The following is a 23,814-nucleotide window of genomic DNA, read 5'->3' as shown; positions in this document are numbered from 1 at the left end:
GCTCAGAGGGGACAGGAAAGTGATCAACTCTTTTATCTTTTGTTTTCCTTTCTATTATTTAGATAAGTAATTCACCTATTTATTTTATCCTAGAGATGCAGCCATGTGCTATCAAATCAGAGTTCAATAGAGCCTGTGAAGGAACATTCCCTAGCTTGACCCTCTTTCCAAAGGCTGCCTCATTAAGCCATTTCTCTTTTATATTATTCATGACTGTCAACATAATATCCCTAGGTCTTTGCTTCTTTACTTTTCAATCGAACATTGTGTTAATTGATTCCTTATTGTCTTATCCCCAAATATGATATATATGATATGTATATATTTAGTTTAGCCCATAGTTGAACTTCTAATTCTTGCACTGATTATTTTGGTAGCCTCTCTTGATTTTCCTTTTGAATTTTTTAGATGACTAATTTTATCTTCTTTCTGTCATTTTTCTTCCTCTTCCACATGTGCTTTCTGTTAAATATATTATTATTATTATTATTATTATTATTATTATTATTATTAGATTTAAATATTTAGTATGTTTATCCTAGCTGCAACTATAATTAAACTTCCTTTTGTTGACCATACATCATCTCTAAAAATTAAAAAATAAATACATGTATTGACTGTACATTATATATACATATATTACGTACATGCACATATATACATTTTAACTAATGTATTAAAGAATCAGGAACTTTGTTATAATTTCATTTCTAAATATAAATATCACAAATATGACTGCTTCAAAAATACCTTTCTTTACAAAAGGAAAATTAATTTTCTGTTCTCACATGTTTTAAAGTATTTAAAATAATGTTCTTTGTGCTTGCTTCAATTTAGAACTATAATTTTTTTTTACAGATTTTTTCTTTCCTTGAACATTCTAATTATATTAATTAATATGTTTTAAAATACATTATGTGCCTTTGCAAAATCTTTACATTTTTTTTATACTGCCAAATTATACAAACCACACAGTCTCCTTTTTCTACCAAAGATCCCAGTCTTCTAATTTGAACTGGCTTTTCTCTAAATAATGTCACCAACCTGACATTTTTCAGCCTATTCACCATGGTTTGAGCCCATGGTTTCTAGTATTAGTTCTTCTTTTTTTCTTGGTTTACTTCTTTATTCTGCTGTTGTACATACTTAAGTAATTTTGTATGAAAGGGCTTAAGGGAAAGCACTGATTATCCTTCATACTTGGAGATATGTAGGTTCTTTCTTCATACATAATTGACAATTTACCTGGTGTAAAATTTTAAGTTCAAAAATGGCTTCCTCCGGGGCTGGGGATGTGGCTCAAGCGGTAGCGCGCTCGCCTGGCATGCGTGCGGCCTGGGTTCGATCCTCAGAACCACATACAAACAAAGATGTTGTGTCCGAAAACTGAAAAATAAATATTAAAAAAAAAATTCAAAAAGAAAAAAAAATGGTTTCCTCTGGTCACAGTTTTCAACTGTTCTATTTCTTCCAGCAGGTTATGTTTTATTTATTCTATAGAAAATAAATTTATTATGCAAGGAGTTTCAAAAGTTTTCTCTTCATTTTTTTTTTGTATTTTGAAATTTTATATATTTGAATCAAAGAAGGATCTTTTCAGGCTAGGTATTTCATGTGTTCTTTCAATTCTAGGACTCAAGTCCATTTACAGTTTTAAGAGCTTCTCTTTATATATTTGACTAGTTTTCTTCTTCATTCTTTTTGTCTCTTCTCTTAGGAGCTTCTTAAATAAATATTAGACTCTCTGGGTTTCTGTATCTTTTATCTTTCATTTCATAATGTTGATTAAATTGTCGTTTGGCTTCATAATCTGACATAAGTTCTTAATTTCATAACCAAATTTTAATGGAATTTTAATCATATTGTAATTCAAAAGAGTTCTTTCCTGTTTCCTACTTATTTCTGTTCCATGGCGTCTCACTCTTGTTTTATAGGTCTACTATATATTCAGGTCTCTGAGTCTATTAATCATAATCTGTTCTGTTACTATTTTTTAAATTCTTTGAATTTATTTTTTCTTCCTAGGGTTAGTTTCATTTTATTTGTTTGTTTGTTTGTTTGTTTCTCTCTTGATTAACCTCTTGTGATGCTTAGTTCTTTATTAACACTAGAAAATATTGCCCAGGTAAGGTGAGTTTCTACCTGTCTCTAGGTAGGTCTGTTTGTTTCTTACACAATTTCCCCTTTGGTGGGAATTTTAGTTTGGTCAACTGGGTGAAAAATGGTAGATTTATCTCTTCATCTTCCTAAAAATGTTAGAATGAAGAAGGCTTTCTCTTGAGTTCTAACTCTTACACAGAATTCATTTCTTCTGTCAATCTGTTCAATTTCCTTAGAGAAGAAAAAAATCTCTCTCTCTCTCTCTCTCTCTCTCTCTCTCTCTCTCTCTCTCTCTCACACACACACACACACACACACACGTATCACACATATATTTTTCCTCTAGGAAGTTGGTGTCCTATAAAGGGTGGTAGTGTCTGAGTAACTGTACTTCTCCATTCATGTGTTTAATGACTCCCTGTGTTTTCAATCCCTCTTCTCATTCTTGTCTTTCTGCCCCAACTCTTTAGTGTCTCTGGATCAAAACAATTACATTGTTCCTGCCTCATAGTATTCTCTCGGCTGGAGCTTTGCCTATTTCATTTATCAACACTGTCCCAGAAATATTATTCCCAGAATTTGCTGAAATATCTTATCTGGGGTTACTATCTACATTTGTATTCTGATTATTTATGGGTTTATTTATTTGTATTGACCCTCCTCCTGACTATTACCAAAGTAGAGTCTTGAAAGATCTGAGGCAAATTTGTATATCTAGTTCACAATTTGACCCAGAATTCTTTTCCTTATAACCTTGAAATATGTTTGCTGAATGATTTATAAATACTAAAATTAAATTATTTTATTAACACCTCAATCCACCTCTTGTTGCATGTGCCTAACACTTGTATGGGAACGTTCTTTTCAATGGAGGTGCCACACCCATACCAAATTTTTTTTCTATAATAGATAAGCTTATCTTGAAACATGACACTATTTATTATTCTATTGCCAAACAAAAGCATTTACACACATCTTATGGATCCATGTTGAACTTTTTTTTTTTAGAGTTTGATACATAAGCAGAAAATTAAAGTAGTATATTAAAGTATGTCAAAAATTACAGAATTTTGACTTTTTGGACTAATAATTCATGATAAGTATTACAGAATATTATAATAATATCATTTATCTCTGACACCATTTTCAAATTTTATATTGGTATGGCTGTGGACACTGTTGGCAAAGACAGTCCCTTGTGTTTCTCTTTCATGTGCCCATTAACAATACCAATCAATACTTTATACTTTCCAGTCATCTTTAAGAGTCTTCATTGATTCAACTTTTAAAAAAGCATAAAAAGTACACAAAAAGGAAGTAAAGCCTGGGTATTTTGTACCCAGAAAGAGCTCACATGACTCTTGAGTACACACTCCAATGAACACATGGCTTGAGGCTCTTTAGTGCCATCATGGGTATGGAGACAGCCAGAGTAGAAAATGTTTTCTTTATTAAATAAGTATTCTTCTCAAGAAAGCCAGGCCCTTTCCAAGAATATTTCTCAAGTAAGAACTGAACAGGAAGTTTTCTCTACTTTTTAGAAATTTTCTGTATTTTTTTGTGGGATCTGTCTTGGAACATTAACTTAAACCTCAGGCAGATTTGCTTTCTCTTTTTTAGAATATTAATGGGGAAAACTTATTCATCACTTGGCTTTTTTTGATGACATATATAGTTTTGTTACAGGAAAGAAAGATCTTCGTAATAAATTCTCTACTACAGATACTGCTAAAATATGTGTTTTTTTGACAAAGAATTTTTGACAGAAGACATTCATAGCAAATAATTATATAACATTTTCAATACAAGAAGTGCTTTTTAGCACTCAAAGTGATTCTATAAGCAGGCTTTAACAAATACCCTTCAGAACTGTTTTGATTAACTTCAGGGAACTTGAAAAGAAGAAAGCAGGAAAAAGAAAGAAAGAAAAGAAAAGAAAAAGAAAGAAAGAGAGAGCATTTGTTTTTGTGCCCTTAATAAATAGGACTGTTGAGACAATACTACTATTTTTAGTATTTAACTGAGATAATATTCTTAGAGAAAAATAATGATATTTGTTATTATAAAAATTCTTATTTTCTAGATAAAGAAACTGAGACTTAGATAAATTAATCTGCTTGGGAAGAAAGAGTTACAAAACAAATCCCAAGAGGAATAATCCTTTATTTGGAAATTATGATATGTATGATATAGACTAAATATTGAAAAATATTAATTTGGATAACTAGTCATGGCTTGTGTAATATTTAGAAAAAAGTTCAACAGTGATTTTTCAATATTTACATACCTTGCTTCAAGTCTCTGTGATGATAGAAATGTTTTGCTTTTCTTGTGATTCGCTTCTTAAACAATTATTTCTGGTCTACTTGGCTTTGAAAATAGATAACATTTTTTGATCTGTGACTATTGATACAATTTTCAGGCTTTTAAACATATTTGCAGAGGCCTTTTTTACTATTATTGTCACATAGACCTACACTACTTGTAAAATAATGAAACGATACAGATTAGCAAAAATAAATTATGTAAATTGTAAGTTTATGTAAATTACCCTCAACTGCAATATTCTACAAGCTATTTCTCTACCATGAAATTGTGATCCAATATTCCTTGGAATAAAGAAATGGCATAGGGATTAGGGCTTTTGGTAGAAAAAGAATTGCAACATGACATCAATTGTTAAAGGAAAAAAAATCAGTGTCACTTGTTCTTAAGGAGCATATGGTGATCAGACCTTACTTGAGAGATAGTGGAGGATGAAAAATTTGGTCATGTGTCACAGGTAGGGGTTCTGCTTAAACTGACTTAGCAGAGTTCTCGCTAAATTGACCAATGCAGAGCTGGATATGCATCTGAAAGTCAGATCTAGTTGATGTAGAGGTCTAGGGAGCCCCGGGGCAGCTTACTTAAGGAGAGGGTGTATTTGACCATCTTTATATTACAATTTCTTCTGTAGTCATTGATTCTGAATTTGGTGAATTGGGAAGGGCATGTAAAGATGAGTATAAGAAATCCATATAGGAATATTCAGAGGAAATTATTTCCTTTGCAGATGTATCAATGGAAATTCAAATTTCCAGAACCAGAAGAGTTTGACCCCAGTTTATTCCTTTTTACTTTCACCCCTAACCTGTAAAATAGCCAAGATAAGTCCAAAAATGTAGCAGAGATAAAAAAAAATGTGCCCCAGTGACCTCATTTAACTTTGAGATAAGGATACTAGGCTGGGAGTAGGACTCCTCGTGCAAAGGCTGGAGATGACTAATTGCTAGAATTTTCTAGATATGATGTGATTTGTTTCCTTTAGTCTCATGAGAAATGGTATGCATTTTTGCTCTATTCTGCAAGGAACATTTCCCACCCTCCACCCTGTTCATATATGTGATCTTTTTTGAACATGCATTTAATGGTCATATTGACCACATGGGCTCTAGCTGGTTCCTTCTATAACCATAAACTTTCTAGTCCTGGGAGGAGGTGCTATGGTAAAGACAGAATGAAGGAAGCTCAAACCACTGCAGGACTGTCTAGGTGTAAAGAGAGAAAAGGAATACTGCAGCCTGGGTCTCCTCTACCTCCAGCCATCCTTATCACCTCTCAAGGGCACAGGAGCCTGGGACATGCATTCCTCTGCAATACTGCCCTGGGTGTGAGTATGTGGGCATGATTTGAGAGCTAACATGTGAATGACTGTCTGAGCCAACAAGCTCTGCCACACCAAATGGGCCTCTCATTAAGCAAAACTATGGTTGGCCAGGAAGCTGAAACACAGGCCAAGTGCTGGCATCAACAGGATCTAGTTAGTCACGGATCATTTGCAGACGTCTGCTATCATATATTTTTTATTGTGCCATCCATTTGTTATTAAAAATTTAATTGACAAAAATATATTGCATATATTCAATTTGTACAATGTGATGATTTAATAAGTATATACATTGTTTACTGAAAATGAAACATTTTTTATTTACCTTGATTTCTTGCATGCTTAGATATTTATTTTTATAAATTTCTCTTTAACATCCGTAAACAAAGTAACAGATTCAAAAGACCACAGATGAGAAAATACATGTATAATGCTGTATACTTAAGAAGAAATGATTACATAATTGACATTTTGTTTTCTGTTTGTTCTTTCTCATTGGAATATTTTTTTAAAAAAGTAATGGAACTGCAGAATGAAATTAACCAAATTATGCAATGTGCATGTGTGAATATATCACTGTGAATCCCACTTTTATGTATAAATGTAAATGCAGTAATTAAAAAAAATAAATTGAAGGCAGATCAGTAAAGTAGAGGAGGAGGTCAAGGAGAGGGAAGGAGAGGGAGGAGGGGAAAAAAGGGGAAGTACCAAGAAATGAAATGAAGAAAATTATGGTCTATTCACTGATGAATATGTCACAATGAACCCCTCTACTAAGTGTAACTATAATGCACTAATAAAATATAATGCACTAATAAAAATGAAAATATAATGCACTAATAAAAAATTTTAAAAATTGATTTTACAATTAGGTTAAAAAGAAAAAAAAAACAACAACAATGTTTTGTTTCCCAGGCTTATTGTTACTATGTGGTGACTGAAACTTATCTTTTATTTTTTTTTTCAGATTTTTGCATAACAACAAATTATCTACAATCCCAGCTGGGAGCTTTTCTCATCTGGATTCATTAAAAAGACTGTAAGTAAGAGCAAACCCATGAAAACAAAAAAACTTGTAATTTTCTCGGAAATAAATAAATCCTAAACACCAATCAGCTTTGGTTTCTTCTGCTGTGAAATATCACTGCAATTCCAGTGTATTAAGGAGAAAATGGTGTTGTTTTTTTTTTTTTTTTTTTTGAACTGCAGGGTGAAAGAAGACCCAGATAGTCTACTGAGCTTTCATGTATTCCCTTAGAAGTGACATTCAAAAGGAATATTGAAGATAGAAGTTTTCCTCACTGGTCAATTTCCTTGCTGGTCAAATCGAAAGATTCTTAAGACTTTTCTTTTCCTTTAAGTTTTATTAAAAAAAAAAAAGAGATGTGAGATATACCATAGACAGTCCGACTCCTCCATTGAGGCTTCAGTTTTCCCTTGTTGCACATAGAGTTATCAGTCCAGGGCATTTACTCCCACATTAAATAGAATGAGACACAATTCCCAATCCTCTGATGGTTCCCCACTCTGGGGGCTTTCCTGCTCCTGTCTGTCTTCCACTTTGCCTCACTTTCTACCTTCCCATGTGAACCACTTTTCTGCCCTGTCTCTTCACCCTCCTCTGTGTGTACTCTTGCACTGATAATGTTTTATTTTTGTTATTTTGTTCCCTCAGTACACAGATATAAGTTCTAGTGATCGGGTGGAGGACATACTTGACTCACTGCTCCCCAGATACCAGCTGGTGAGCACATAGTGGAAAATTTACGCTCTCAGTTACCTTCCTTGGAGGCCAGTTTTGTGGCAGTGGCTCTTCTGATATGGTGTACCTTGGTACAAGTTCATGAGTAAAGGGGATTAAGTAAAAAGTCAGAACCCGAAGGAACATAAATTTGCATTTGATTCCAGTCTAGAACAATTCTTGTAATCTTTGCACTTAAAGAATAATTAATAATCAAGAGGACAGTGCATCCACTCCAACCTCATTTCTTCAAGTCCATACTGCTGATGATATCCTTGGCACTTCTCATAGCAGACACACACACACAATGCTGCCTCATCATTCTTGGGCTGTGTCCTTTGTGTTCAAACCCACAAAAAACCTTGATTGATGACTCTCTTTATTTTGGTCAATGTTTTCCTACTTGTCAGAACTGGTTGTATCACAAACATTTGGAATAACACACTTAGTTATTCTTGCTTTTTAATCTTGTGTGGAAAATGCAAAAGAGCAAGACATTTTGTAACACCCATAGGATGCTTCATTTTGGGGGTGGGAGAAAATTGTGTTTTATTTTTAACTTGCCATTTTTTCCTTTGCTAGATTTGTGATATCACTTACAGTTAGAGTCGCTGTCATATATTTGCAATTATAATGCTTCTTGTCTACATGGGTTTCTACCTGAGTCTCATTCTTGGCTTCTAAGATGCTCAGAAAGTCTTGAAGTGCTAAATCCCTTAGCTTTTCTTAATACCTTTCTATTATTCTTTCTTAGTAGCGGCTTTTCTGTTCCAACTTCTTGCATTTTTTTTAAAGATCGCATTCACTCCATTGCTGGAACACATGTGCAAAAGTAAATGTTAGTAAGAAAGTGGCTGAGGGAGACCCTACTAACAGGGGTGTACCAGTATTTTACATACTTGCATTGTATCTATTTAAAATGTTTTGAAGTAATTTTTGTTAGTATGTCATGTTGATGATCTACTTTTATGAATAGGAAACTGACATACAGATGATCTGAGCAAATTACTCCAGGATTCACAAAATCCTGATCATTCTGAGACAAGGTGAACACTAGCACCTAGTTATCCCAATTCCTCAAAAGTGTGTCCTACCCAGACTATGATTTAGATGAGAAAAACAGAAACAGGAGAGTGATGGGCACTTAATAAATGAGCTATATGTACTAAGAAATAAATTCCACTTTCAACAATGAAGTTCATCAACAACTGGGGAATGTCAATCACCAGTAGTGCCGGGATGGGAGTTGGGGGGTGTCCCTTAGCGAAACCAGCAAGAGTCATATTTGACAATCACCACTTCATCCTGGGTTTGACCTAGTGGAAGTACCCTGACATTGGCCTTTCCGTCTATATTTCACAACGTTTCTTACAGGCATACTGTAAACATTGATAGAGTGCCTTAAAAGTGTTTTGAGATCTTTAAGTATGAGCAATTATATAAGTACAAGTGATATATTATTGTATTTTCAAGGAGAAAATATTAATATACTGGGCACCTTTTTACCTTTGAAATTGTCCACTGAATAGTGACTATGCCAAGTGAATAATTATTTTAGTGTTGTGATCCTTGATTGAATACTGTCAGAAGGAAATTATGTTTTATTATTCTTGGTGTAATATTTGATGGAAGAACACTTTCAAAATGTAAAGTAATAAAATGGTAATGATTCTAACATAGTATATTACAGCACTTAATGTAGTCTAATATAGGTTAGTAAGAACCATCTTTCTCATTAATTTATTCTATAGATTTTTTTCAAATTGAAAATTTTACCATAAATTAAGGCATAGCATTAAAAAAATGCTTTTTAATTATAACTTTGTAAATACTTTATTTACAAAGGGTCTCCCCAAAAGATTAGCATAGAAAATTATAGTTCTAGTACTCTATTAAATATTTTCTAAGTATAAAAGGAGTTTTTAAACTGGTAAATGAAAATATACATACGGTGGTTTCACTTATTTTTTTGGTTTCAGTTTATGGATGAATATCTTAACTGAAGTGGACAGTAATATAAGAAGATACTAAATCCTGAGCTCAGTTGTTACAAAAACACGCAGATATAAGGATACCTAAGAAGTGTGATCATTGACTAGTGGAGAGTCACTAAGTCAGCAGTAATGACTTCTGAGAATGGAACATTCTGGAATGTTAAGGTCCTATGCCTATGATGATCCCAAAGGATTTATATCAACATCCTTGCTGTGTTCAACTCAGAGCAACGTCATGTTGATATTGAAAGTAAAGGCATACTCTTTAATATATGATGGTAGACTACCTTTAATAAAATTACCAGAAATTAAACTTGAAATGCAAATGTGCAGTTTTGGACACAATAATGCTGAAATAGATGCTTTTTAACGAAGCAGCTGATAAAATAAATCGGTTGGTAACAAGGAACAACCAAGGACACTAAACCAACAATGCATCCTTGAATAAGGGCTGGTCTAATATTTTACCCATACTTTACTCTGGATAAGGCTGAAAACATTCTCTATTATAGCCACAGCTTTATTTTCTCAGTTTTGTTTGAAGTCTTGTTGGAAATATTAGGCAAATAATAGCTGTACCATTAATTTTTCAGTGAGTGTGAAATTTTTCCCCTGACTCTAGCATTTTAAAACTACTGAACAGCTATTTTTTCAGTGTACTATAATAAAATTTAAATAAACATAACAACCTTAGGAACCAATCATCTATAGTACATTCCGTAGAGCTGTCATTATATTAAGTTTCCCTTAAATTCATTAAAATGAAGACATATATTTTTAAAAATATTCTAAATTCTAAATCTAGAAAATATCATGGTTTTTTTTTTTTATTTCAGGTTTGTTTGTTCCAGTAACTTTATATTAATGCAAATTCCTAAATTAATACTAGGTGATCTTTTATTCCATTTTCATACTGATTCCTATAGATTTCATTTTTGTTTGCTTTCCCACATTTTTAAATAACTTTTTGTACATGTGTAATCCTGATTAAAAGTTATTAAAAAATCAATATTTTCTATTCTGCTTCACTCTTGTAGAACACATCCTTATGATAGAGATATTCAGCCTCATAACAGGCCTCCTCCCTATCCTAAATACATTCATATTATCCTTATTTCACTAGAGTTTTCTTTCATTGAGTGACCTGATTACTTCCATAGGAGGAGGTAAGAATTCCTTTTAGACAAATTCCCTTTTTAATTTTTGGGAAGGAATAAAAGGAGAATTTATCATACCTGGGTTTACATCTTGTTCTACATCTTTTGAAAAGAATGAAGATGTATATAATAAATCTCTTTGGCTACCTATCAATTTTATTTCCTGAGTAAAACATGCTAGAAAGGATTAAAAATATGTAAAATTTGACAAAACTGAGAAAATTGTGTGTCTAGGTGAAGAAATATCACAAAGAAGTGCAAGGGGCCATGACCTTTCCAAAAAGCCTGCAAGTAAACAAAGAGGTGGATCTTTTAGCGTGATAATAATAATAAAAAAAAAATGTTCAGTTTCTGTCCTTTAGAGAACACATGCTTATCCGTGAAGATGCTAAGGAGGTTTACAAGAGAAGGCTAGGTACCTGGCTCATGCTGGTATTTCCAGCAACTCCAGTGGCTGAGCCAGGAGAATCTAAAGTTCCAGGCCAGTCTAAGCAACTTTTGAGACTGGCTCAAAATTTAAAAAAATAAAAAACAAACAAACAAACAAACAAACAAAAACAGGACTGGTGATATGGCTCAATACTAGAGCACCCCTTGGTTCTATTCCCACTACCCTCCCTCTCCCCTATGCACACACACACACAACGAAGGAGTCACCTGGGCAGCTGCATGAATCTTACCCAAAAATACATTAATAAGCCTCCTTTGAGCCCATGGAGCCTCTAATATTTAAGTAATCTCCATGAAAAAGTTGAAATATCACCATCAAGTCATAGTCGTTGCTCTTTATCATAGAAACAAACTCTAACATTTCAGTACTTTTCTTAATTTTCTCTAAAACAAATAATTACATTTTATCCCACAATTAATAATTTATAATCAATATATTGTATGTTATGTGGAAGTTGCATTTCAAGTCTTAACATGGATTTGTGTTATGTGCAATTAAGTAAGCAATTCTTTTTTATTCTTATTTTTATGGAGACATAATATTTGTATATCTTTATGGGTGCAGTAAAATGCTATATGTGGACAGTGCATTGGTAATGATCAAATCAGGGTAATAAACACTTCCATTTCCTCAAACGTTAATCATTTCTTTGTGCGGGGAATTTTTGTTAAGTAAGCAATCCTTAAAATGTGTTTGTTGGTAACTAGAAATCTTAGAGTCGAGACATGAGTGATATGGTAAATTAGAGAAAATTAAATATTTTCACATGAAAGATTCATCGTAGAAACAAATGGTCACTTTTAACAGTTATAATTCTTGCCTGCATGCACAGGCGTCTGGATTCCAATGCTCTGGTTTGTGACTGTGATTTAAAGTGGCTGGGGGAACTTTTACAAGGCTATATCCAGAATGGCCAAACTCAGGCCGCTGCTACATGTGACCACCCCAGAGGACTCCATGGGCGCCCGGTTGCATCAGTAACAGTGGAGGAATTTAATTGCGGTACGTAACTTTCTCTGAGTATTAAAAAAAAAAAATTATTTTCGTTGTCCTTATCCTGCAGAGGTTAGTAAATGATGTTGCACTTGCAAGGGTACATTATCAAACATGTTTAGAAGAGATTTGGTTGAAAGGATTTCCAATTTCCTTTGCATCATCTACACTTTTATTTAAAGAAGTTGTGGTATTAGAAACTAAGGTTTGGGAGAGACCCTGGGGATCACTTAATTCCAGAGACAAAATACAGAGAAGTAGTGTCCAGCCTCAAACTCTCCATTGCACTTCAATATCAATTAGTGCTGAACATGAATAATTTCTGTTTCTTAACTTTATGTCAAATAATTGCTAATATTCATTGCTAAAAATATCCTTCGATAAATGCACATGAGACCGTGAATATAACTGAAGTGAAAATAAGAATCAGTTTTACTATCTCTCTGTAATTTTTTTAGTAATGTAAATCTTGGACTTAATAAGCATATTTTTATAGTCAGATAACCTTAATAAAATAATCAGGCTTTATTTAAAGAACTGATTATTGTTGCTTAGTATATCATTTAATTTTCATTTAAAGCTCAGATATAATTATTTTTAAAGTTTCTATATTTCTGTATCCATCCCTACATATAGCTTTTAATGAAAATAAATTAATACATACGTACATAAATACTTATATCCGGGGGTGGGGGAGAAGAGTGGAGAGGGGAATTTAGCTTCTTGGAAATTCGTGCAGATGATTTACTTACAGTAGAAATTTGCTTTCTAATATCCTTTCACTGAAAATCCATTTAAAAAACGTCTCTAAACAGATAATTTGAAAAATCAAATTGATATAATTTAATTCTGTCAAACTGAGAAGAAAAATGACTTTGTCTTTGTGGCCAAGTTTCACGTTGGTCACGTCTTTACTATCATTTGTATTTCACATTACTATTGTTTTGTGTGGATCACACAGTGTCTTCACCCAGGTCTCAACTTTCATTTTTCTCTCTCTATTCTGTTTTATTTGGAAAGATCTTTTTAAAAAAATTTATTTGCTTACATCATTCTTCTGCACATAATCCTTCTATAGCTGCCTACCTCAAAATAAAGCACAGCATCCTTCCAAGGTCACATTTCCATTTTTCGCCCCAGGTTGTCCTCTGCAACCTCCATTGGTTCTCCTCTTCCCTTACTGGATGGTGTTGCTGCTATGACACACTTTCCATTTTTGAAAATCCTTAAGCCTTTTCTCCACGCAAGGATTGTCCACATGCTGCTTTCTTTTCTAATACTATTATTTTTCTACGTCTTCGTCTTATTATAGTCCTCTCCTAAGTATTAGTTACTTGGAGAGGCTCTACTCAATCTCCCTTCCACTCACCTACCTGTGCTTACAGGTAGGTATGTCAAATTCCTTCTCATAATCTGTGAAACTGTCCCTTGTTCTGGAGTTTAGCATCCATCACAGTTTGTTATCTGTATTTTTTGGTGTTTGATTAATTAAAATTGCTTCAATGAAACTATAAACATGCAAGTTCAAATGCCTTCTCTGCTTTGATCATGGTTACATCACTTGATGATGAATTATTCCTTAAAATAAATACTCAAATGTGTAAAGTCAAAAGGGTCAAGCCAAGTCGTAGATCAGATGGACTTAAAGGAAGTAGTTAAGATTACTCAAGATCTGTGCAATGTAATAATAGGTATGATTATTAATGAGAAGAAATCTCCAATAATTCATTTACAAAAGGAAGAATTTTGTCATTTAGAAAGGTTTGAATCTCTAAACTTATGGTAAAATTCAAGTAAAGTCTTTAGTAAGACAATTTAAGATTACCATAAAAAGTGAATATTCCCTTTTTACATTGTTCTCTATAGTTTAAATTTAATAATATTGAATTCTTTAAAAAAAATCAATCACTTCACTTTCTTATTGAAATGATTCAAATATTCCCATGTTTTTCCACTTAATTCTTATTACTTGAGAATGGTATCATTTATTTATATTGATAAGTAATTTTGCTTAGATTTGAGATCAAGATGCATAAATTCTTATAAACTATTTTAAACAGTCAGATCGCTAATGCCTTGGGATAGTGTTTACAAAATTGCAAACTCAGTTCAGGTACTTGGTTTGAAAAATTGATCCATAAAAAATCAAAACTTTTTCCATAAATGTGATTGTATTGAACTATACATAAATAAGACCGCGTTTTAACTCTATAAAAATACAGGTAAATTTCCTTAAATTACTTTTATGTAGTAACTCTCAAACTTCTAAGGTTGAACTCAAATATATGTCTAATAAGTAAACGGGTATGTGTATTACTTGGTTACTTGGTTAATGCAGTTTGATCTGTAAAACTTTAATATAGAAAGAAAATTATTTACAGCATTTTCACAGCAATAATTTAGAATACTATAATTAGACAGCTTTTTAAAATACTAATAATTTTTTGTTGTTGTTGCAGAAAGTCCCCGAATTACTTTTGAGCCCCAAGATGTGGAGGTAACCTCAGGAAATACTGTTTACTTCACCTGCCGAGCTGAAGGAAACCCCAAGCCTAAGATTACATGGATACATAACAAGTAAATACTGAGTGTGGGCATGTGTTGTAATTCTATTTTCAATTTCCAGTCATCTCTTATCTTACTTCAAATAATTTATTTGGAGAAGAAATTAGTAAAATTATAAGAATTTGTTAGAGATAACAGTATCTTTTAATTCTTATGTTTTGACTTGGTTAAGCTATGTGGGGGACTTTTCCTTAAGAATTTTATTTTTCTAGGCATCAAAAATTTTGGAATTGACTATAATAATTTTGTATTATTTCTAGAAGGAATTATTGGGATTAACAACCAACTATTTGTTTTAAGTCAAAATATAACTTGATATTGTCTCATCTAAATTATTTTAGGTACAAAATTTTTCATATTTGACAGTTCAAGTTTTCTATAGTAAATCAGTATAGGTTTATGTAAGTGAATTAGTAATAAAGGCTATGCAAGATTATTTAAAATACTAGTCATTGATTTAATTCTCATTATACCATTTGATAAAACACAAAACTGGAAGTCCTAAGACCTATGAATAAAAATTTATATAGCAATAACAAATTTTTTTAAAGTTAAAATAAAAATGCTATAAGGAATATTTAGCTAACATAAATACATAAATTAACTTTATTCCTGATAAAATTGCATTAAAGTTCTTGGACTTAATAATATCATTAATTATTTTATTGATAACTAGCAAGGTTTTTGTGTATGTCTTCTGTCATGAGTAAAATAAACTCTGAATTTTTATGTATTTCTCTTTGAAATATGCTGAGAGATATTATAAATAGTGTATATAGTTTTGATTTCTAATTTGAGTGAGAATCTCAGATTAAGTTGCTAAAATGTGTTTTTAACCCTTGAAGAAACTAACAAGACTAGGTTAAAAATAACTTGCATGGATGGTAATTGCTAATACTATTAAACTGAGAATGTAGCCCAGGAGGAAGACTCAACTGATAGAAGACTTCAATTTATTTCCATTTTGAAATTGTTCAAGGGCACTTGAGAAAGAGAAATTGCTGATTGTTATATCTTAAAACTGCTTTCTCTGACTTTTTTCTTAGTTTAAATTTAGAAATACATGTTCAAAGTTATAAAGCTACTGAGGAGTATTTTGAAAGGAATAAGTAAAAAGTTATATTGCCTAATAAAATTCATAAAGTTTTCAAATAAAGTGACTAAAGAAGCCAAGGGATTCAAAAGGAAAGAAATATATCTAAAAAGAAGGAGATGGGAAGATGAAGAATAGGTTGACATTCCTGTTAAAATTTTAACCAATTTATACAGAAAAGTTAAAGACAAAAGGGAAGAGTTTATGACAAGACTAGTTTTAATTAACAAGTCTCATCTTACTTACTGTTTGTTAACTATTTTTAAGTAAAATAATATTTATCCTGAATATGGATAAAGTAGAGCATAGCAAATAATTTGAAACTGGACTGGGGCTATAACTCAGTGGTACAGCACTTGCCTCGCACACATGAGGCATTGGGTTCAATCCTCAGCACCATGTATAAATAAATAAATAAACTCTATGCATGTATGAAAATATCACAATGAATCCTATTAATATGTACAACTAATAGATTAATAAAAATAAGTTAAAATAAAAAATAAATAAATAAAATAAAAATCTTTAAAAAATAATTTTAAACAGACATTTGTTTAATGTGAACCAGGCTTAAAAAAAAAATACTACAAACTTCATAGAAGCTACTTCTGGATCCATTTCTTATGATTATCCTTTTCTGCTCCTTTGGAAATAACAGCAGGAGACTTTAGAGCATTTAAAGAAGAAGGTTAAGAACTGATTAGACACAGCCATATGTAGAATGAGAGTACTAGAAGGTAGACCTGTGGATATAAACTAGATTTCAGAAGGGTTTGCCTTCTGAGACATGGACCCCATTCAAGTATTCAGTGTGAATCCAGTAGGAATTCAAAAATGAGAGGTTAGACAGATGAGTCAGAGGCAATGGGAGAAGGGGCAATACCTGCAAATTTTCTAGAAGTGAAATTTCAGACTGAGAATTGTATAAATTCTCAAGTAGGATTTATAAAAAATTTCTATGTGATAAATTATGATCAAAACATTGAAAATCAGATAAATTTTTTTTATCCAAGGTAATTTGCAAATTACTTTAAAATATTGAGCAGTTACACTTGCACCAATCTTTTTTTTAAATTTTTTTTATTAGCTACACATGACATTATAATGATCTTGGCAATTCATACATTTGATTCATTGGGGTATAATTTCTCATTTTTCCAATTGTACAGATACTTGCACCAATCTTTACATCAGACCTAAGGTAATGAAGGAAGATAATTAATTTCCTTCAGCTTTACATCCAACTAAGTTATCTATCTAGTAAGGTAAAATGAAAACATTTTTAGGCAATTAATAAAGCTGTAATCAGGGATAGCCACTGAAAGAATTAAAGATAGATGTGTTTCAGAAAGCAGAAAGTTGAAATGAGGAAGACATTATGTGCAAAAAGCAAAGATTTTAATGACAGTGCTGGAGACTGAATTTGGAATCTCTTGCTTGTACATTGTACCACCAAACTACATTTCCAGACCAAAAAACAGTTTTTCAACTTACTGATGAAATGAATAAAATGAGATTGTTAAAAAAAAGCATTGAACAAATTTAAAATAAGGAATGAGTAAAATGTTAGATGATATTAATTGAAGACTGTAAGGAGAAAATAATGTACAATTAACTTTGCATGCCTCATTTTTGGGATGAAGACTCACATCTACTTTAAGATTTTTTTTTTTTTTTTAAGTCAAGAAAGCCAGTTAGGTTAAAAACCTAAGATGAAATACCAACAAATAGAAAGGTTCTTCCATAGTAGGGGATGAAAGAAGGTACTTAAAGAAAACTGGATCAGTTTAATACAAGAGAAAGAGGGACAGTATTACAAAGACGGGGAAAAGTCTGGGGAAAGAGAAAACATAAAATAACTCATTGAAAATATTTTTAAAGAATTAGTGAAAACAATAAATAGATTATTAAAGGACATTGTAAAGTTGGATTAAAAAACCCAACTATATGGTACTTATAATAGATATAACACTGAGCAGCATAAGGCTGAAAAAAAAGTATATTAATCAATATTTAGGGGGTATAGCAATATTAATAAAACCAAGATGAGCAATTATGTATCATTAGTGTAATTATGTATCATTAGATCAGATAAAATACGTAATTCATCTGAATGTAAATTCCTTTTTATACCTAATAAAGTATCTACCAAAAATAAAACCTAATTGAGAGAAGCACAGGGATAAATGGGCACACTCAACTGTGGTGAGAAATTATAATATTACTTTTTGAAAATATTAAGACCAAAAATTAGAATTTGAAGGAATATGTAAACATAATTAATAACACTGATGATGATGATATGATGATGAGGGTGTATGATGAAAAGCTAAACTGTGCTACATTTCAACCAACTATGGAATATTTACCAACATCAACTACATATGAGAACGCAAAATATCCAATCATAGCAAAAAATCAATTTCATAATGATCTTGACTTGGTTGATTTTCTGTTGCTAATAACACAATACCAGGGTCCAGGTAAGTTATTTAAAAAGAGATTTAATTTGGCTCATGGTTCAAGGTTGAGAGGCCACACCTAATGACAGTCTTCTTGCTGGCAGAGTCCTGACACAGTGCAGGGTATCACATGGTGAGAGACAGGGAAAGCAGGAGAGCCTGAGCCAAACCAGTTCTTAGAATAGACACACTAGAGATTTTGTCTCAGATCCACTCCTAAATTAATCCATTAACCAACCCTTAATCACATGAGTGGATTATTGTATTCATGAGTGTGGAGCCCTAATCACCTCTTAAAGGTCTCACTTGGTCCAACCTCTTAATGTTGCATAGTGAGGATTACATTTTAACAGGAGTTTTGGAGAGCACAAACTATATTCAAACCAAAGCAGATACATTTATCAAGGTAATTTTGGAAATTTTTCAGGCTTCCCAGGAGAAAAGTAAAATGATTGCCAGCACCCAGCAATAGCTCTCCATACAAAAATTTTAGATAATTGCTTAAGTGAGCAATTATTTCTCCTTCAAAGAGGATGGGAAGCACTCCAGCGACTGGAGAAAGGATGAGTGCTGGTACAAAACTGAAAACAAATATAGACTAGGTTCAGGAAGAAGGGTAGACCTTCTTGTATAATAAAGATTTTTTTTTCTTTTTTTCTTTTTGGTCCTGGGGATCAAACCCAGGGCCTTGTGCATGCAAGGCAAGCACTCTAACAACTGAGCTCTATCCCCAGCCCCTAGAGTAAAGATTTTTATCTCAAGGAGAATCAGAACAATAGACTGAAAAATAACCAGAAAGTTAATGACTTTGGCTTTCAGTTGACAAATTCTGAGAGTCACTTGAAGATGTAGAACAAGACAGTGACATGATGAAAGAGGTCTTTAAACCAGCTGTTTTTTCCTTAATGAGATTCTAGACCATGGAAATTCCAAGCCATTCTAAAGAAATGTAAATTCTGTCATGTATATGATTATGACATTTCCAGCAGATTACATGCAAACATTGCAACTGTATCCTTACTTGTGGTTGATGATAGCTTTGTATGTGGTAGATATTTTTAATTGGTATGATGATAAAATATCCATTTTTATATTTCTGGCACATGGAACTATTTATACATGTTCTTAGAAAGCGCTTAATAAATGAACTACTTTAATAAAAGTTAGGGTTAATTATTAGAGGTAATTTATTGCTGCTAAGAATTAACTTTAACAAAAATTATTGCTACTTTATATTTAAGTCAAATGTGTCTATTTACACATTTTTAAGGAAAAAAATCTAAGTATATTTTACTTAGATAAACCTTTGTGGTTTTTCGCAACATTGTATTTTGTTTTACATACAGTTGCTATACAGCTTGCATAAAACTGACAGAGTGAAAGGAATATATTGAACCATGAAGGCTTATTTTGATTTTTTTCAAGCAACATCATGATTCATGAGCAAACAAGTTTTATGAGTATAATGAAGAAGACATGAACAAATAGGGAAATAACCAGGAAAAGAAATGATGCATCTCAAATTTATGGATGTGATGTGCTGCTGCCCATTTTATATCATTTTTATCATAGTGAATCTTGGTGAATTCATTGTCTAGACATACTCAGGATATCATGAACACATCCTGTAGTCTTTGGTATTTCGTGGTACAGAGGTTTATACAAAAATTTCAGAAAACTAGGTATCTTTTGAGAAATGCAATTTCATCCATTCTTGACATACTCCTTTCAAACAGTCTTCATTTGATTGAATGTTAGATAATCTTAGAATTACATTCAAAATAATTAAGTTTAATGATATGTGATCCTTTGGGGTTTTCACATTTAAAAAATGTACTTTCTGATGTTTATGCCACATTATCAATATCGAGAAGCTTTGGCAGCTTATAGTTACAAGAAAATCCAGTACCAGGATTTACTTTCTTTGCTTGTGCCTTACATTGCAAAGTCATTCAAAAGCACTGTTTTTTTTCCAAAGCTAAGCTTTTGAATAAAGTTCTCACTGACTTTTTTTTTTTTTTCCCACGTTGGGCTTTTCTCACTGGATACTTGAACACATTGCCTGGCATCTCTCTTCCATTACAACCTAAATAATAAATGTGAAATATGGTCATTGTCTGCTTCTTTCTTATCTTTATGACAAAAATTATTGAATAAGGATTATTTCTTAGTCTTTTTAATGTGCTTTATTCTTTTTGCATATGCAAGAATTCCTTGAGTGTTGGCACAGTTTAAAATTAGTGAACAAATATTTACCTGGCCCTCACTGGTTTTGTAAACCTAAAAAATTAAAGGGAGAGCAATAGAGATTCTTTAAATGGACATTTTCCTTCAGGAAGGGTGTTTCTAGTAGGTGATATACAGTAGATGCTTAATAAATGCTTATTGAGTGATAAATGATGGAGGTGGTAGACCTTATTTTTTCTTTCTTCCTTTTTTTTTTTTTACAACTAATACATTGTTAGTACTAAGCATACTTGCATATACTTTCTCATACATGATCATTAAATATTTTTAAAGAAAAAATAAACTTGATCAGAAAGGATATGCTGTAAAAATTTCTGACATGTTTAGGTGTCAGTATCTTTATATTTATTGATTAAAAAAATCCTCAAATCCTTGCTAACCCCCTGCCCCCTCCCTTTTCCTCCCACCCTTCTGCCCTATCTAGAGTTCTTCTGTTCCTCCCATGCTCCCACTCCCACCCCACTATGAATCAGCCTCCTTGGAGGAGGCAGTGGGTTAGCAAGGATGGTGGAATGTGATGGACATCATTATCCAAAGTACATGTATGAAGACACAAATTGGTGTCAACATACTTTATATACAACCAGAGATATGAAAAATTGTGCTATATATGTGTAATAAGAATTGTAATGCATTATGCTGTCATTTTTTAAGTCAATAAAATAAAAAAAAGAAAACATCATGCTAAGTAAAAGAAGTCAAAAACAAAGGACCACAAATTGTATGATTACATTCACATGGAATATCCAGACAGACAAAAGGTAAATTAGTGATTGTCTAGTGTCTAGGGAGAGGCAAATTATGAGAAAATGCCTGAGAGGTACAAAATTTCCTTTCAGGGTGACGAAAATGCTCTGAAATTATGGTATATGGTTGCACAACTCTCTTAAGATACTAAAATTCACTGAACTGTAAATTTTAAATGGCATAGGAATTGTATAGAATGTGAATTATATCTCAATAAAGCTGTTTAAAAAAATTTTTTTAAACCCCAAATCATTCCCTTGCTTTGATTATTAGTGTAATATGATGTTACATGTCTGAACCTACTTGTACTCAATGGATCATCCATTTAATTGATAAATGAATAATAGGCATTTTCCTAGTATATAAAAAATGATCCCTTTTAATTCATAAGGCCTAATAACTAAGAACTGGTAAGTACCATGTGCTTAGTTAATGCTTAGTCATATAATTATACTGGGCTTTGAGCCATGTTGATTTGAATACAAACATTTCTTTTACAATTTACAAAATATGGAAGGAAAGTTGATGACTCACTGGGAAAATGTGAAAAGCTTTCATATCACCATCTGATGGTGATCCTTCTTCTTCTTTTTTTTTAATAGAAATTTAGGGGTGTTAAACTGTGCTGAAGTAATCTTCATACAGGAGAGATTGTAGCAGTGTCTAAATTTACCCTGCTCAGGAAGGAAGGGCATTTAAATTTTCTTTCCGTCTATTATGGATTAACTCACAGTCTGTAGTCAGTGTATTATCTCAAGATGAAAAGGAGAAAACGGAATTTAAAATAAAATTATTTGAATTATCAAGGTCGTAAAAATAAATCAGCTTATCAGAATTCATGAAACATGTTCTATATTCCATCTTATTAGGAGTTTGATAGAGTTAAATATGAATGGAATTAAGTAATAAATATATATAATATATTTCCAGCAATTCATTGGATCTTGAGGATGACACTCGTCTTAACATGTTTGACGATGGGACACTCATGATCCGGAACACCAGAGAGTCAGACCAAGGCATCTATCAGTGTATGGCCAGGAACTCTGCTGGGGAAGCCAAGACACAGAATGCCATGCTCAGATACCACAGTCTTCCGGGTAAAACTTTATTTTCTGATTGAACTTCATACAAATGCATTAGGTATCTATAGTTATTTGCACTGAAAAATGACCTTAGATTACTTCTTTAAAGTAGGTAATGCTTCAAAGTGAAACAATTGTCACTGATTTTTTTTGTACATTTTTTAGAGAAATTTTTTCCTTGAAGTTCGTTTTATTTATTTTATTTATTTACTTTTAATTATATAATAAATTATTATTATTATTTTAAATATTTTTTAGTTATAGATGGACACAATATATTTATTTCATTTTTTTATGTGGTGCCAAGGATCAAACCCAGTGCTTCATGAATTCGAGGAGAACACTCTCCCTCTGAGCCACAATCCCAGCCCCTATTACTATTATTTTTGATGGTGCTGGTGATTGAACCTAGGGCTTTGTGCATTCGAGGTATGTACTCTACCACTGATCTGCACCTGTAGCCCTCAAAGGTTTTTTTTTTTTTTTTTTTTAAGTTACTTGCTCAGTTCTGTTATTTTCCATTGTATCACAGATGTGATTCCAAGATTTTCCAATTAGCCTTTCAATTACCGATCTAGCTTTCTAACATCTTGAGACAGATTGAACCAATTGCTCCCAGGCAGGAAAATCATCCTCTTTAGAAACTCATTGTCCTTTATTCATCACAAATTCATTACAAATGTTTATTGAATGCCCACTGAGCTATTGTTGAAGATTTCACACCCCTTCAACTACCCAGAATCTTTGCTCTGCCATAATTTCAATGGCATATATAAATCAGACACAGTGACTAAGACAGATTTTTATTAGTATCATTTTGTGATGGTAGAAATGCATCATCTTTCCCCTTTCTGAGCCTGTAGTCTATTAGGCAATAGCCATAATTCAACCAAGTTTTACGATGTGTCAGGAGAGGGATGGAAGCATAAAGGACAGTTCTCTACCAGTAAACATTTAAAACCCAGCATTGGGAAAGGGCTTTCTGATTTGCAGCATTGACTAATACCTAAGGTATAAATAATCCTTCCATGGTCAATTTCTAGTTACCAATGTGGCATGACTGAAGGTGGAGTTGGGAGGAGATGTGCAGTAGGCACCATGAGGCAGTGTTTTCACCACAGAGACATTCATAGATACAAATCACCTTAGAACCACAGAAAATAGGAAAATAGAGTCAAATAAGTAGAAATAACGAATGCCAGAATTTGTGAACTTTGATGTTAATGACACTTATTTAATCGTATGTTTACATAATTTAACTTTTAATAATGGGCTAGGCTTAACAACCAGCTTGCAGAATATTCAAAATTTAACAGCTGCTTCTCAAGAGCCAGCTCTGGTATAACCCCCTGAGATTTTAGTCAGGAAAAGGAGCAGTATATGAAGAATTTGAGATCACTGGGGGGTTATTGATAATATCAACAGAGAAAGCAAACAGGAGCAAACGGATGAAGGGAGAGAAGGGGTCCCTTGGAGCAGGGACAAATGTTCATTTGTCCCCAGCAGCAGGGACATCTAAGTAGACAGCGAGGA

The 23,814-nt window shown here is 32.5% G+C and overlaps 1 protein-coding gene across 1 annotated transcript in view; it reads left to right on the top strand.

Moving 5' to 3' along the window:
• The window catches only part of Pxdnl (peroxidasin like), a 431,430-nt gene that overhangs the window by 288,525 nt on the left and 119,091 nt on the right, over positions 1-23,814 (top strand). The window contains exons 6-9 of the mRNA XM_076836074.1: positions 6,714-6,785; positions 11,922-12,091; positions 14,542-14,659; positions 22,127-22,296. Of these exons, the coding sequence (XP_076692189.1) occupies positions 6,714-6,785; positions 11,922-12,091; positions 14,542-14,659; positions 22,127-22,296 (530 nt within the window). The remainder of the gene's footprint in view (positions 1-6,713; positions 6,786-11,921; positions 12,092-14,541; positions 14,660-22,126; positions 22,297-23,814) is intronic.

The sequence above is a fragment of the Callospermophilus lateralis genome, chromosome 16 (genome assembly GCF_048772815.1).
Source record: "Callospermophilus lateralis isolate mCalLat2 chromosome 16, mCalLat2.hap1, whole genome shotgun sequence".
NCBI classification, from domain to species: domain Eukaryota; kingdom Metazoa; phylum Chordata; class Mammalia; order Rodentia; family Sciuridae; genus Callospermophilus; species Callospermophilus lateralis.
This window is presented reverse-complemented; position numbering and strand designations above follow the sequence as displayed.